The following is a 14,806-nucleotide window of genomic DNA, read 5'->3' as shown; positions in this document are numbered from 1 at the left end:
AGTTGAATCATTTGCTGGTAGTGCTGGTTTCTCTCTGTTGTCTGCAGTGAAAACCTGTACTCTCATTCTCATGGAGATGTCTCATCTGAATTCAGACAGATGAATAACCTAGGACTGCTTCAAGTTGCCAGCCAACTTGATTTCTGTGGTTGTAATCCTAAAGCTAGGAGAAGATTCTTGCCTTATCCCCTAGCCCATGTGAAATCAGAACTAAGTAAAAAAAAAAAAATACTGCCATTGGGAACCTACAACATAGGCTTTTTTGGCCTCCCCCACCCTGAGATTTTGCCTCCTTGTCTTCTGTTTGAATGCATTCCCTTCCCTTAATCAAAAAAGAATCTGATTATGTTAAGAGAAATGCTCGTATTTGTGATTGACTTTTTTTTTCCTTCTGGTACAATGTCACTGTTCCTTGATTGCATACAGAATAACAGTTAACGTTGTTGAGGAGAGAGACTTTTCTGAGGTCTTTTCCTCATGTTTTGCTCGGTGCTGGTAGCAAAAGCATCCCATTTAGCTCGCCAGATAGCAGCCAAAGTAGTTGCAAATCTTTCTAAAATTAAGTTTCAGAATTCTGCCAGATATTTTGGGTAACTCTGAAGTTATGTGATGTCTGACACAACAGAGTTTCAATAATTTTCCCTGCTGTAAATGCAGGTATTTTGGAACTTTGTTCTTGCATGCTTGCTTTCTGTAGATGGAATTTGAATGCATTCATCCTGAGAAAAAACAAAAGAAAAAGAGCTACAAAAACTCTGGCATTATTAGGATAAAAACCTGCAAGGTAGGAAGATATTTGTTGCTTTTTTGACTTTTTTTATTTTCTGATCATAATGAAGTCTGTTTTTATGGTGAGGTGGTATAACACTGTCTGTCTGTTCCTCTAGATTGAGACAGAGTATTCATTTCTGGACTACATCATGGGAGGCTGCCAGATTAACTTTACAGTGAGTTGTTTCCTCACTGCACATCTTGGTAGATGACAGGACAAGACCAATGAAGTTCTGACTAGTACTTTTATATGCAGTGTGAATGACTGCAAATGCAGTGTGAATTTGCAGTGATGAGGACTGCAAAAACTATACTATATTTTTACTTTTTATGATCAAATAGCAACTTTAATGGAACCAGGGTTTCTTAAACTTCTTTTGAGAAATTGTTTCATAAATCAGTTCAGTCTATCAGTGGAAAGGATTACTACTTCTTAAACATGTGTGCACCCCAGTGGGAAAAGGTACACAGGCTTGTTTGCCTGTCCCTGTTACTGCCTGTGTGCCTAGCAGGACGGGAGCTCTGTGGGCCTGGTCTAACCTTCTGTTTCTGGGTATGGTTAGTTCTTCTCATTTGCTTATGGTGATGCATCAGTGACTTGTTGTCATCATCTTGACTGATTAGGTGGGTGTAGACTTCACTGGCTCCAACGGAGATCCCAGGTCACCAGATTCTCTTCACTACATCAGCCCAGATGGGAAAAATGAGTACCTGATTGCCATCTGGAGTGTGGGAAGTGTAGTCCAGGATTATGACACGTATGTAATGATCTTAACTGAGCTAGTCACAACATCAAAAATGTGTCACAGCGGGTGTCAGTAATCAAGGCTGATAGCTTGTTTCAGGGCTGTAGCATTTGAACACCTGAGGTGCTACCTTTCCTTGGGAGATCCCTTCAGGAGCTGCTACTGCTTCCTCCTGCTTCTGTCACTGCCAGGGAGGGCAGTGGCAGCCCTTTGTAATTTGGCATATTTGCTTGATTTGTCCCTCCAGATCTGCCCTTTTATGGCCCTGGGTTACTCTATAATGCCGCTTTAGTTGTCCACTTGTTGCTGAAGGACATTTCAAACATGAATGCACTTTAGTGCAGTGTTTGATTCAATGGGAACATGTTTGTCAGCTCTGTCCTTTAACCAGGCTGTGTTTGGGTTGGCTTTTCTCTTTCTGCTTCAAAATCTCCTGAGAGTCCTGTGGGGTGCTGTGCTGAAAGCAATTCTGAAACTATTAAGCCCAAGCCTGCAACCCCTGGATAACTGGTGGCTGGCCACAGGGAGGTAGATGGTGTACGCATTCCTTGTGGCAGGAATTGAACCTTGGTCTCCAGATGCTTTCTGGGAATAAAACAGAATAGTGAGTTACTAAAGAATTATTGTTCTTTCTCATTTTTTGTTGTTGCCCTTTCTCTCCAGGGACAAGCTGTTTCCTGCCTTTGGGTTCGGAGCTCAGATTCCTCCTAGCTGGCAGGTAGGTCCTTCGCAACACTGAGCAGTTGCTCCATCCATGTCTGCATTCCCTGACTGTTTGTAATGTCCCCTTTCCTAGGTCTCTCATGAGTTTGCTTTGAACTTCAACCCTAGCAACCCTTATTGTCAAGGTGAGGACACCTCTTTATTAGTATTTCACTGAGAGGGACAGATGTTTAAAGTGTTGCATTTCTTTCATAACTGGTGAAAACAGGTGGAGCACCAAGACACGCAGCACAAACCACGCTTACTCTCACCTGGATGTTGACAAGAGTGGATGTGTGTTGATGCAGACTTCTGTGCAATCTACATAAGCTCGAGTGAAGGGGTCTAGATTTAATCTGATTGTTGGTTTGTGCTGAAATTTTTGTTGCTGCAACTTGGTTACTTCTGGTATATTATAGGTGGCAGTGGATTCAGATCAGCAGTGTGCCTTTCCTGGTCAGGCTTCCAGAGACACCATCTGCTAAGGCTGTTAGACACCATGGTTACTTCATCAGCAATGTGTATATCTTTGAATGTTATCTTTTAAAGGGTTGTCTTAAAAGCTTATTTTCTTTATAGCCATCTTCTTTCATGGAGGTTGTTTCAGCTCTTTTTAATGCGTACTCTCTAAGCTGAATTATCATAGAATCATAGAATGCTTAGGGTTGGAAAGGACCTTCAAAGGTCATCAAGTCCAACCCCCCTGCAAAGAGCAGGGACATCTCCAACCAGATCATGTTGCTCACAGCCCTGTCCAACCTGGCCTGGAACGTTTCCAGGGATGGGGCATCCACTGCCTCTCTGGGCAACCTGGGCCAGTGTTCTACAACTCCCACTGTAAAACAATTTTTCCTAATATCTAATCTAAATCTACCTCCCTCTATTTTTAAACCGCTCGTCCTATTACAACAGGCCCTGCTGAACAGCCTCTCTCCATCTTTTTTGTAGGCCCCCTTGCGGTACTGGAAGACCGCTATAAGGTCTCCCTGGAGCTTTCTCTTCTCCAGGCTGAACAGCCCCAACTCTTTCAGCCTGTCCTCATAGGAAAGGTCCTCCAACCCTCTGATCATCTTCGTGGCCCTCCTCTGGACCTTCTCCTACTGGTCCATGTCCTTCTTGTGTTGGGGGCTCCAGAACTGGACACAGTACTCCAGGTGGGGTCTCACCAGAGCAGAGTAGAGGGTCAGAATCCCCTCCCTCAACCTGCTGGCCATGCTGCTGGGGATGCAGCCCAGGATGCAGTTGGCTTTCTGGGCTGCAAGCGCACATTGCCAGCTCATGTTGAGCTTCTTGTCCACCAGCACCGCCAAGTCCTTCTCCTCAGGGCTGCTCTCCATCCATTCTCTGCCCATCCTGTATTTGTGCCTGGGATTGCCATGACCCAGGTGCAGGACCTTGCACTTGGCCTGGTTGAACTTCATGAGGCTGGCACGGGCCCACCTCTCCAGCCTGTCCAGGTCCCTCTGGATGGCATCCCTCCCAGCGTGTCGATGGCACCACACAGCTTGGTGTCACTGGCGAACTTGCTGAGGGTGCACTCTATCCCACTGTCCATGTCGCTGACAAAGATGTTGAACAGGGCCGGGCCCAACATGGACCCCTGAGGAACACCACTCGTCACCAGTCTCCACATGGACATTGAGCCGTTGACCACCACTCTCTGAGTGCGGCCATCCAGCCAACTCCTTATCCACCGAGTGGTCCGTCCATCAAACCCGTGTCTCTCCAGTTTAGAGAGAAGGAAGTCGTGTGGGACAGTGTCAAATGCCTTGCACAAGCCCAGGTAGATGACGTCAGTTGCTCGTCCCTTGTCCACCGATGCTGTCACCCCGTCATAGAAGGCCACCAGATTGGTCAGGCACGATCTGCCCTTGGTGAAGCTGTGTTGGCTGTCACCAGCCACCTCCTTATGACCTTCTAGGACTAAGAACTCTCTCAGCATACAGTGACACAGAGTTGTTCTTGAGCAAGCATTTTTAACTCAGTTTTTCTCTCTGGTCTGAGGCCAACGGAATCTGAGATTCATTGTTAAACTCCAATCATTTATTCCATCAGTTAATCATTGTCTGCCTCATTGGGATCTGTGTCTTTACGCTTTAAGGGTCCCTGTGCAGTAGTTTTGAGAGTTACCACACTAAAACCTGCATGGTGGACAACGCGAGCGGCAGTAGCAAATGAAGCTACATTCATACAAGCCAGGTACAGGCCAATTTAGATGGATCCACAGAAGAATATGCACCACTTAAAATCAGACTTCTAAAAACAATTTGTTTAGTTAACCTGAGGAAAGCTTCTTGCATAGGAAAATCCTTAGGGATTGCTGTTTCTGTTACAGAAATGTTGCCATCCTGAATCAGGGATCATTGTCTAATTTTCACACAAGGAAAATAAAAAAGTTATTGTTCCAGAGAGCTTCTGACCTTGTTGTCCAATTAGACTATAAGCAATTAAACAAGACAAATTGGATGAAAAGGTGGAAAGAACAAGGTAAGCATAGTATCAGCGTGCCTTCACCGGATTATTTTTCCCCGCAACTTCCATGACCTTTGTGGTGTTAGAGGCACAGAGTAGAAGAATGTACAATGGGGGAGAAATCTGCAAATCCTATCTCGGCAGATATCCACTTTATGTATTTGCTGTTATCCTGCTGCTTATTTGTCCTTTAGGAGTTCACAGATGTGTGAGAATTGTTATCTGTTTGCTGTACTATCTAGTAATGCTTATAATATAATCACCAGAGAGGTTCTGAGGCTCTTGTGGCAGCTTACGTTCCTTGTGTTACAGGGATCCAAGGAATAGTGGATGCCTACCGCCAGATCCTTCCTCAGATCCGACTCTATGGGCCAACCAATTTCTCTCCTATTATAAACCACGTGGCAAGGTTTGCAGCCCACTCAGCACAACAAGGAACTGCTTCAGTAAGTGCAGGTCCTTTCCTGTGGATCCATGTTGGGTTGATGTTTCTGTTTTCATGTTCGTGATGGGATAGAATGGAATGGTAAAGTGTCATTGTCTTCCTTCCTTAGGATCCCAAGTTTGGTCCTGCTACCAGCCTACAAAAGGTTGTTAGTACTTTCTTGGTACATATTGATATGAACCTGTACTTGGTAGACACTGACATGAGTTTCCATTGCTTAAGTGATGTTTATCTGGCGTTGTACTTACTATTGAAGCACACAGAGAATGCTGTGTTGGCTTTTAGACCCGTTGGACTCTGTCAGCAGTTGCCTCGCTCTAACCTGTCCTGCCAAGCTCCATCACTTGTAGGGAATGCATACAGTATAGAGGGGCCCTATATATCTTATTCCAAACAGTTTTGCTCTCCTCTCAAGAAACTACAAAAAGACCACCTCCAAGAAAAATATCGGAGGGCTCGACTATCTGTCCCACCATGGTGGCATGCAGAATCAGGATATCTAGAGGGCCAGATTAACAAAGGAGTCTGAGAACTGTTTGTCTCATTTGTGTGTTTGCATGGCCATGGCTGCTGTTAATATTCAACTCCATTTCCTTAAACTTCATTCCTTTTGCGTAAGCATGAAGGACTCATACTTCCTGATAGATTTAACGGATTCCATTTTGACAGACCAATCAGAAGGAATTTTGATGCACAGTCTGAAACGGGTCTAGCTGTGTCGGTATTTTTGGTTCTTATGTTTGTGTGTGTGTTGAATACATTTCGCACACTGAGATGCTTGGTTTAAGGAGATCCATTTCTTACATTTCTGAGAGTATTTTTTAGCCTTCCCAGCACTTGGGGGGAATCTTCATATTTCTCTTTATATGTTAAATATCTCTACTTTTTCTTACAGATGAAAAACTAACTATTTATATAAAGAATCTGTCAGTAATGGGGTACAACCATAGTAACACTTGTGTTAACTGTATTTTGGAATTGGAAATTCAGTTTTCTTTTATTTTCATTTTAAATTTGTAGATAGGTGCTATAAAGCAGTGGTTGCTCATTTCAGAACCGGGTGCTAAACCTTAGCCTCTGGAAAAGGAAGGACATTTTAAACACTTTACCATGCTAATGTGTTGAGTTGAGGCATTTTTTTCTTTCTAGAAAAGCTCCTGGATTCTTCCCCTCTTGTTATCTCCAGAGTGTCTGTGTGTCGCGACATTTGTCACTGCTGTATTTTGAGATTTCTAATATTTACAATTTAAATTATTTTTAACTAAAAGGAAGGCTTTTTGAGTTACACTCCAGGGTTATTAAATATTAAACTTTAGCCTTTTTGAGATGTCAGTGAGCAAGGCAGTATCCATCAGTGAGCTTTGTATGCAGCTTTGTTGATTTAGTAGTACTTTGCTCATCTCTTAGTATTTTCTGCCAATTGATGTAATTGTTCTTTATAAATTGAATTTAAGCCCCTATCATTTTCTAGTACAGAGGAAATCTGAATTGCACAAGGAAAGGTGATACGTATATGAAAAAATGGGAATAAATGTAAGTTTCTTTTTAATGTTCTGGCTTTGTCTTATCCACAGCACCATCTGATTTCTTTTTTAGAGTAAGAAATTGCTCCATTTGCCTTCAGTTATGTGATCTTTGGAGTTTGTTGAACTCCCTAACTGGGTGCTTTCTAATGTTTTTCAGCAATATTTTGTCTTGCTGATCATCACAGATGGAGAGATCACCGATCTGGACCAAACTAGGCAAGCAATTGTGAATGCCTCTAAGCTGCCAATGTCAGTAATTATTGTTGGAGTTGGTGAAGCTGATTTCAAAGCAATGGAGTTCCTTGATGGAGACAACGGTGTCCTGAAGTCCCTGACAGGAGAACCAGCTGCACGAGACATTGTCCAGTTTGTGCCTTTCCGACAGTTCAAAAATGTAAGTTGTCTTTAACTTGAGAAGCGTCCTGGTGCCAGTATAATACCCAGTTATTACATTTGAAAAACGAGCATGGGTCTAGACAGGGCAGCAAGCTGCATGCTCAAAGTGCTTTCCAAGCTGAGGTGTTTGATTGTATCCAAACCGTGTGCCTTGTTGGAGCTCTCTTGCAGCTTTTCTTAAAGAGGTCTCATTGTATCATTGATTTAGTATACTATCTCTTGGCTATTGCAGAATTAAAGAAGTAAAGGAGATGTTTTCTTTCCTAGGATGCAAACATTTAGGCAAGAAACTGAGATCATATCATCAGTCTCTGATGTTGAGTCCCATGAGTGATTTAAGCTAAGTCTTCCCTGCTGTTGAAATCGGTTCTGTCATTCCCCAGTTCCTCCCTGCTTCCACTGTTGGCCCTAGTGTTCATGCACGTTGCACAGTGAGTTGGGTTGAAGAGTGGAGTCAAATGAAAACAGAAAATAACAGAAATAGCTAGTGGCTGGGGCAGTTTCCCACCCAGATCAGGGCCATATAAAGACTGTGGGAGCAGTGCAGGGGTGGGAAGAAGTGATTTTCATCAGCAGTGCTCACTGAGACTGACTGGAAGTGCTCCTAAAACTGCAGCAAGGAACTCTTGAAACAGGGAGTGAGATGTGGCAAGTGGGGGGCTGCATCCTTGCCCGGTGATGGAGTTAATTTTCCTCTCAGTAGCCGCTGTGTTTTGGATTTCGTATGTGAAGAATGTTGATAAAACACCCTGATGATACCAGTTGTTGCTAATGAGACCAAGGACCCTTTCCAGCTTTCCAAGTCTCACTAATGTGCAGGTGCAGGAAGAAGCTGGAGGTTGCCCACTTATATACTGGGTGGGGGGTATCCATTTTCCCATCTCATCTCTTTGTCTCACTTGCTGGCATGGTTCCCTCTACCTTGCTGGCTCGCTTTCGCTCCTTTACTTGCTGCTCAGTTTTAATTTCTGTGATCTCTGCTCGGAACGGGCTGTGTCGGTCATTGGGACATCGGGTGGTGAGAAATCGTGCATTATTCATTTTGTGGATTTTAATATCCTTGTATTTTCCTATTATTGTAGTTTTCCTTTGCTATTTTAGTAAACTGTCTTTATCTCAACCCACGAGTTTTCCTTTCTTCCCAATTTCTCTCCCTCATCCCACAGGAGAGGGGGAGGGCAGCGAGAAACTGTGTGGTGAATTGGATTAAACTACCACAACTCTGAATTCTGTAAGAGACTTTGTCACTGGGCTGATAAATCCTTTTTCTGAAGTATTTCTGATTTATTCTTCCCGTTCTCCTTGCAGGCTCCCCGGGAAGCTCTTTCCCAGATGGTTCTGGCTGAAGTGCCTAAGCAGCTGATGTCATACTATAAATGGCAGGGATGGCCACCCGTGAAACCGCTGGAAATAAAGATGATGTAGATTGCAGCCTGACCCTGGCCACCTGCATCACTGGGGTGAAGGGAGCTGTCTGCACGCGCGCTCTCCCTTGCACGCTGTGGGTGCTCAGTGCCTCGAGATTGTACCGTTAACACTAACTCTCTTACCTGCTTGTGCTCTGTATCTTTGATCTTTCCTGTTCCTAGTGGGAAGAAATGTAAATACGGACAAAAACACAACTACTGGCAGTTGTTGTCACAGAGAAATAGACCTCGTTTGTTTTCCATCTTGCAACAGCAGCACACCATACCACACATCGTCACTTGACATGGCCCATCCACTTCTTGGCATCAGCGTGGGCATGTGCACTGAGCTGCTCACGCAGCCCTGCTTCAGTGCAGAGTTTGGCAGAAGTATTGCAGTTGTGTTAACTGTAATGATACTTACAATGTGTTCCTTGGGAGGTTTTTTTTCCTTCTGTCAAGCTGCCTTGGGAATGAGGACCCTTCTGTCCTGTTTGGTACCAAAGTCTGTTGGTTGGATGCCTGAGGTAGTTCCTGTTGTGCCTTCATAAAGTGCCACTATATTTTTATATGTAGAGGTTTATTTTTAAATTTCAGTGACCATACTTTGCAATCCTTTTTTTTTTTTTAATCTCTTTTTTTCTGTTAGCAAAAATTGCTTCTATGATGGCATTGTGCTTGGAGTGATTGCTGTAATTTAAGAACACTGCACTTTGCTTATCTGTGGGGAGATTAATGAAGATTAATCATTAATTAATCAGGGGGTGGGATTAGTGAGTCACATTAATGTGACTTTCAAAATCCGGCAACTGGAAACACTGAAATAAAGATGCTTTGAGTGATTTCTTTGTGTCACAGAAGTTACAAAATGAAGTAGTAACTATCTGTGGAACTCCAAAGAGGTGCGTCCTTGTCCTCAGAAGTGTGAAGTGTGTATGACGTGGTCCTGGGGACTGTAGAACAGGCACATGTTAGCAAAGCACAGTTGTTTTGAGAGACAGGAGCTGATAGTTCATTTCAAAATACAGATAAACTTGGCCTTATGTTCTGGTTTTGTTAGTGGGGGGGGCCTAAGGTGGTAGCTTCTGTAGGAAACTGCTAGAAGTCGCTCCCCTTTGTTCAGTGGACTCGGCCGGGCCTAGGGCAGACCCGCTGCTGGCCAAGGCTGAGCCAATTGGTAGCAGAATGTCCCGTGATAACGCCTCTGCGATAACGTATTTAAGTAGGGGAAAACAGGAAAAAGAGGGGGAGAAGATGTGAAGCAGCTGAGCGGGGGGCAGAGAGGGGGAGGCGCGAGCCTCATGGGCCTTGCAGGCCTCACCCTCTGGCCTCCCGCCGGGCAGCCGACTGGGCCCAACTCGGCCCGGCCCGGCTGCAAGAAGTGGAGAGGAGATGAGAAGTGAATAAGATGTAAAAAGGATCCTGAGAGGCGTCTGCCAGCCTGTTGTGAGGAACGGCTGCAGACGCCAAGGTCAGTTCAGAAGGAGGGGGAGGAGTAATATGGCTCCTGGCCAAGATTCCTCTGCAACTCGTGGTGAAGACCATGGTGGAGCGGGTTGTCCCCCTGCAGCCCATGGAGGTCCACGGAGGGGCAGAGATCCACCTGCAGCCCGTGGAGGACCCCACGCCAGAGCAGGTGGAGGCCTGAAGGAGGCTGTGGCCCGTGGAGGGCCCGCTGGGACAGCTGTTCTAGAGGGACTGCACCCCGTGGAAGAGATGACCCACGCCGGAGCAGTTTCACGGAGGACTGTGGACGTGGGAGGGACCCCACGCTGGAGCAGAGGAGGAATGCGAGGAGTTCTTCCCCTGACGATGATACAGCGGCGTAAAACAACGCGTGATGAACTGACCGCGACCCCCATTCCCTTTCCCCCCCCCGTGCCGCTCGGGAGGGGAAGGTAGTAGAGATAATGTTAAGCCCGGGAAGAGGGAGGGGTGGGGGGAGGTTATCTTGTTCCCTGTCTCATTCTCCTGCTAATTTTAGAAAATAAATGAATAGTTTTCCCCAAGTCGAGTCTGTTTTGCCCGTGACGGTAACTTTAAGGATTTCTCCCTGTCCTTATCTCAAACCTTGAGCCGTTTTTCTTATATCATCTCCCCCTGTTCTCTCAGAGGGTGGGGGGAGCGGGAGAGAGACTGCGTAGTCTGGTCCTGATCAGGGCTGAACTACGACACCTTACCATTGCACTGCAAGTGGTCACCACTTTCATAAATAATATATCTGCTTTGACTAGCATAACATGTCTGGACTCTATTTCCTTTCTGGGCTTTTCCTTTTGTTTTCCAGCAATGTAGATGTTTTGGTTCATGGAAGGTCTTAGCTATAGTACTAGCCTGGTGGCGATTCAGCATCTGAGTTGGCTTAGGTTGAGTGTGATTGGCTGCAAAAGTAGAGCAAGTTGCCCATCATCATTAGTTTCGTTAATCACTAAGACTGCTGAATGTATATCCTGCAGCCCTGCCCTGCAGCGAGATGAGTACTTTCTTTACTGTGAAACTATGAAAGAACTTGTCTGATCTACCAGGTAAACCAGGAAATCATAGAATGGTTTGGGTGGGAAGGGACTGTTAAAGCCCATCCAGCCCAACCCCCCTGCAAGGAGCAGGGACATCTCCAACCAGATCAGGTTGCTCAGAGCCCCGGCCAACCTGGCCTTGAACGTTTCCAGGGATGGGGCACCCACCACCTCTCTGGGCAACCTGGGACAATGTCCCACCACCCTCAGCGTAAAAAAATTTTTCCTAATATCTAATCTAAATCTACCTCCCTCTATTTTAAAACTGTTACCCCTCGTCCTGTCACAACAGGCCCTGCTGAAGAGTCTCTCCCCGTCTTTCCTGTAGCCCCCTTTAGGTACTAGAAGAACGCTATAAGGTCTCCCTGGAGCTTTCTCTTCTCCAGGCTGAACAGCCCCAACTCTTTCAGCCTGTCCTCATAGGAAAGGTCCTCCAACCCTCTGATCATCTTCGTGGCCCTCCTCTGGACCTTCTCCTACTGGTCCATGTCCTTCTTGTGTTGGGGGCTCCAGAGCTGGACGCAGTGCTGCAGGTGGGGTCTCACCAGAGCAGAGCAGAGCGGCAGAATCCCCTCCCTCGACCTGCTGGCCACGCTTCTCTTGATGCAGCCCAGGGTGCAGTTGGCTTTCTGGGCTGCAAGTGCACATTGCCGGCTCATGTTGAGCTCATCCACCAGTACTGCCAAGTCCTTCTCCTCAGGGGTGCTCTCCATCCATTCTCTGCCCATCCTGTATTTGTGCCTGGGATTGCCCTGACCCAGGTGCAGGACCTTGCACTTGGCCTGGTTGAACTTCATGAGGTTTGCACGGGCCCACCTCTCCAGCCTGTCAAGGTCCCTCTGGATGGCATCCCTCCCTTCCAGTGTGGTGTCATCGGTCAACTTGCTGAGGGTGCACTCTATCCCACTGTCAGTGTCACTGACAAAGATGTTGAACGGGGCTGGGCCCAACATGGACTCCTGAGGAACACCACTCATCACCGGTCTCCACCTGGACATTGAGCTGTTGACCACCACTCTCTGAGTGCGGCCATCCAGCCAACTCCTTATCCACCGAGTGCTCCATCCATCAAACCCATGTCTCTCCAGTTTAGAGAGAAGGATGTCGTGCGGGACAGTGTCAAATGCCTTGCGCAAGTCCAGGTAGATGACGTCAGTTGCTCATCCCTTGTCCTCCGATGCTGTCACCCTGTCATAGAAGGCCATCAAACTGGTCAGGCACGATAGCTCTTAGTGAAGCTGTGTTGGCTGTCACCATCCACCTTCTTGCTCACCATGTGCCTTAGCATGGTTTCCAGGAGAATCTGCTCCATGACCTTGCCAGGCACAGAGGTGAGGTTGACTGACCAGTAGTTCCCTGAGTCTTCCTTGTTTCCCTTTTAAGAAATGGGGGTTATGTTTCCCCTTTTCCAGTCAGTGGGAACCTCACCAGACCACCACAACTTTTCAAATACAATGGCCAGCGGTTTGGCAACTTCATTCACCAGTTCCCTCAGGACCAGCCGATGGATCTCATCAGATCCCATGGACTTGCACACCTTCAGGTTCCTCAGATGTTCCTGAACCTGCTCTTCACCTACAGTAGGCAGTTCCTCGTTCTCACAGTCGCTGCTTGTGCCTTCCGCAACTTTGGTGATGTGACTGGATGAGCCCTTATCGGTGAAGACGGAGGCAAAAAAGTAATTGAGCACCTCCATGTCCTGGGTAACTTGGTCACCTGTTTCCTTCTGGAGAGGGCCTACATTCTCCCTGGTCTTCCTTTTATCCCCAGCGTACCTGCAGAAGCTTTTCTTGTTGCCCTTGACATCCCTGGCCAGATTCAATTCCATCAGGGCTTTAGCCTTCCTCACCCGATCCCTGGCCACTTGGACAATCTCTCTGTAATCCTCCCAGGCTACCTGTCCTTGCTTCCATCCTCTGTAGGCTTCCTTCTTTATTTTCAGTTGGTCCAGGAGCTCCTTGTTCATCCATGCAGGCCTCCTGGCATTTTTACCTGACTTGCTCTTCATTGGGATGCATTGCTCCTGAGCTTGGAAGAGGTGCTTCTTGAATATCAGCCACCTTTCCTGGGCCCTTCTTCCCTCCAGGGCTGTACCCCATGGCACTTGACCCATCAGATCCCTGAAGAGACCAAAGTCCTGGGCAGAGAGCTTGCTGCACAATACGTTGGAAGACTGCCCTGGTGATTCAGGCTGTGAAACTGGTAGGTTACAAACCTGTGTGAAAGCAGAACCTGGGTTTGAATCCATATCCTCAACTAGACTAGTCCTTCTGTATGGTATCTGCCACCCAACTAGTACATAGCTTGTGCTTGAAGGGCTGTGGGTCTAGGACCACTGCTGAACAAAGACAAATTTGTGCTGGTTTTCTATTCATAGCTAGTTTGTGTCATGATGTGTTCTGGGTTCCACAGGCAGCAGACAGCTTCCTTTAGAGAAAGCTGGGCTGTCTCTCCTGAGATATTCCATCACTGGGTGCCTTCAGCACCCAGTTTTCTTGCACTTACTTGGCTTCAAGCAATGTCTCTTCTTGAGCGGCTGCCTAAACTAAAGTGTGTTACAAGCGTGGAAGAGAAGGGAGGAAAATTGCCAAGTATTCCCTGAGATGCTGCACTGTGGTCGAGAGCATCCTTTACTCTTTTTCAGCTGCTTACGACCTGTAGGCAGAGCTCTCCATCCCCATATTACATGCGCAAGCAAATCTAAGGCAAACCATGTTTGTCTATACTTTAATTTTTTAATTTATTTTAATTTTCTTTTTAATAAAGTGTTCTTTAAAGGATATTCACAGCAGTAGTTCTGAAGGCTCACCAGACTCTTGCTTGAACCAAGAAATACCAGTGGCAGTGTATAGTGCTTGACTTCAATGAATGGTTTCTTTGGCAAGATGTCAGAAGCACATTGGGACTTCCCTTTGCTCCAGCTTGAGGGGCAGAAGATGAGCTCTGAGACTGCAGAATGTGTAGTGGGAAATCCATTTCACCTGTCCTTTTTTTAAACCTCTGCCAGTTCCCACTCAAAAAGAAGACAGTGAATCCTCCGGCTCTCTGCCCTGGCTGTGAGTGGAGTCACTGTCTATTCTGCAGCTAGCTGAGGTGTCTCCAGGTGCTAGATTCGTTGATGGTAGAAGAGACCTTCCCTATTTTGGGGAGGAAGAGGCCACAGTAGAGGCACATCTGAGGAAGTTCTTCCCTCTGCTGGAGCAGAGGAAAACTTGGAGGACACACTGTTTTCTCACAGGTAAGTGGCAGAAATGTGAGCGAGCAAAGAGACACAAGTCACTTGGTTGTCACTTGAGAACAAGAGCTGCATGGGTGTGGGCTCAGGTGAAAACCCATGGAAGAGTCAAGCTTAGAATGGGGATGGCACAATTTTGGCTGTTTTCTCTCATTCTGGAGTTTCCTCAGGGCTCCTAGGCTTACAAGCAATGAAGACGGCTGCTGGGCACTCTGGTGAGAGGCTGGGAGGCACATCTCCTGCTTTGTGCCACCCTGGGTGTAGCTGGAATGCAGATTTATGGCAGGGTTGTTGCTTCAGGTAGACCAGAGCTCAAGTTTTATTCCTCAGGAGAATGTGCTGTTCTTGCCCAGTGCTGGTGCATGCTCTCTGTCATGCCAGACCGCCCTCTTTCTTTATCATAGAATCATAGAATCATAGAATGGTTAGGGTTGGAAGGGACCTTCAAAGGTCATCTAGTCCAACCCCCCTGCAAGAAGCAGGGACATCCCCAACTAGATCAGGTTGCTCAGAGCCTCATCCAGCCTGGCCTTGAACGTTTCCAGAGATGGGGCCTCCACCACCTTTCTGGGCAACCTGTTCCAGTGTTCT

General features: G+C 46.5%; 1 protein-coding gene across 4 annotated transcripts in view; it reads left to right on the top strand.

Moving 5' to 3' along the window:
- Window positions 1–9,306, top strand: part of CPNE1 (copine 1) — a 45,298-nt gene extending 35,992 nt beyond the window's left edge. For all 4 annotated transcript variants that reach the window (XM_086760531.1, XM_086760533.1, XM_086760532.1 and 1 more), the window contains 8 exons: window positions 698–784; window positions 888–947; window positions 1,396–1,529; window positions 2,181–2,235; window positions 2,314–2,365; window positions 5,004–5,137; window positions 6,820–7,056; window positions 8,367–9,306. In XM_086760531.1, the coding sequence (XP_086616657.1) occupies window positions 698–784; window positions 888–947; window positions 1,396–1,529; window positions 2,181–2,235; window positions 2,314–2,365; window positions 5,004–5,137; window positions 6,820–7,056; window positions 8,367–8,483 (876 nt within the window). In that variant the 3' untranslated portion in view covers window positions 8,484–9,306. The remainder of the gene's footprint in view (window positions 1–697; window positions 785–887; window positions 948–1,395; window positions 1,530–2,180; window positions 2,236–2,313; window positions 2,366–5,003; window positions 5,138–6,819; window positions 7,057–8,366) is intronic.
- Window positions 9,307–14,806: the final 5,500 nt, after the last annotated feature.

This window comes from Chlamydotis macqueenii, chromosome 16 (genome assembly GCF_036417535.1).
Source record: "Chlamydotis macqueenii isolate bChlMac1 chromosome 16, bChlMac1.mat, whole genome shotgun sequence".
In the NCBI taxonomy this organism is placed as follows: Eukaryota; Metazoa; Chordata; class Aves; order Otidiformes; family Otididae; genus Chlamydotis; species Chlamydotis macqueenii.
This window is presented reverse-complemented; position numbering and strand designations above follow the sequence as displayed.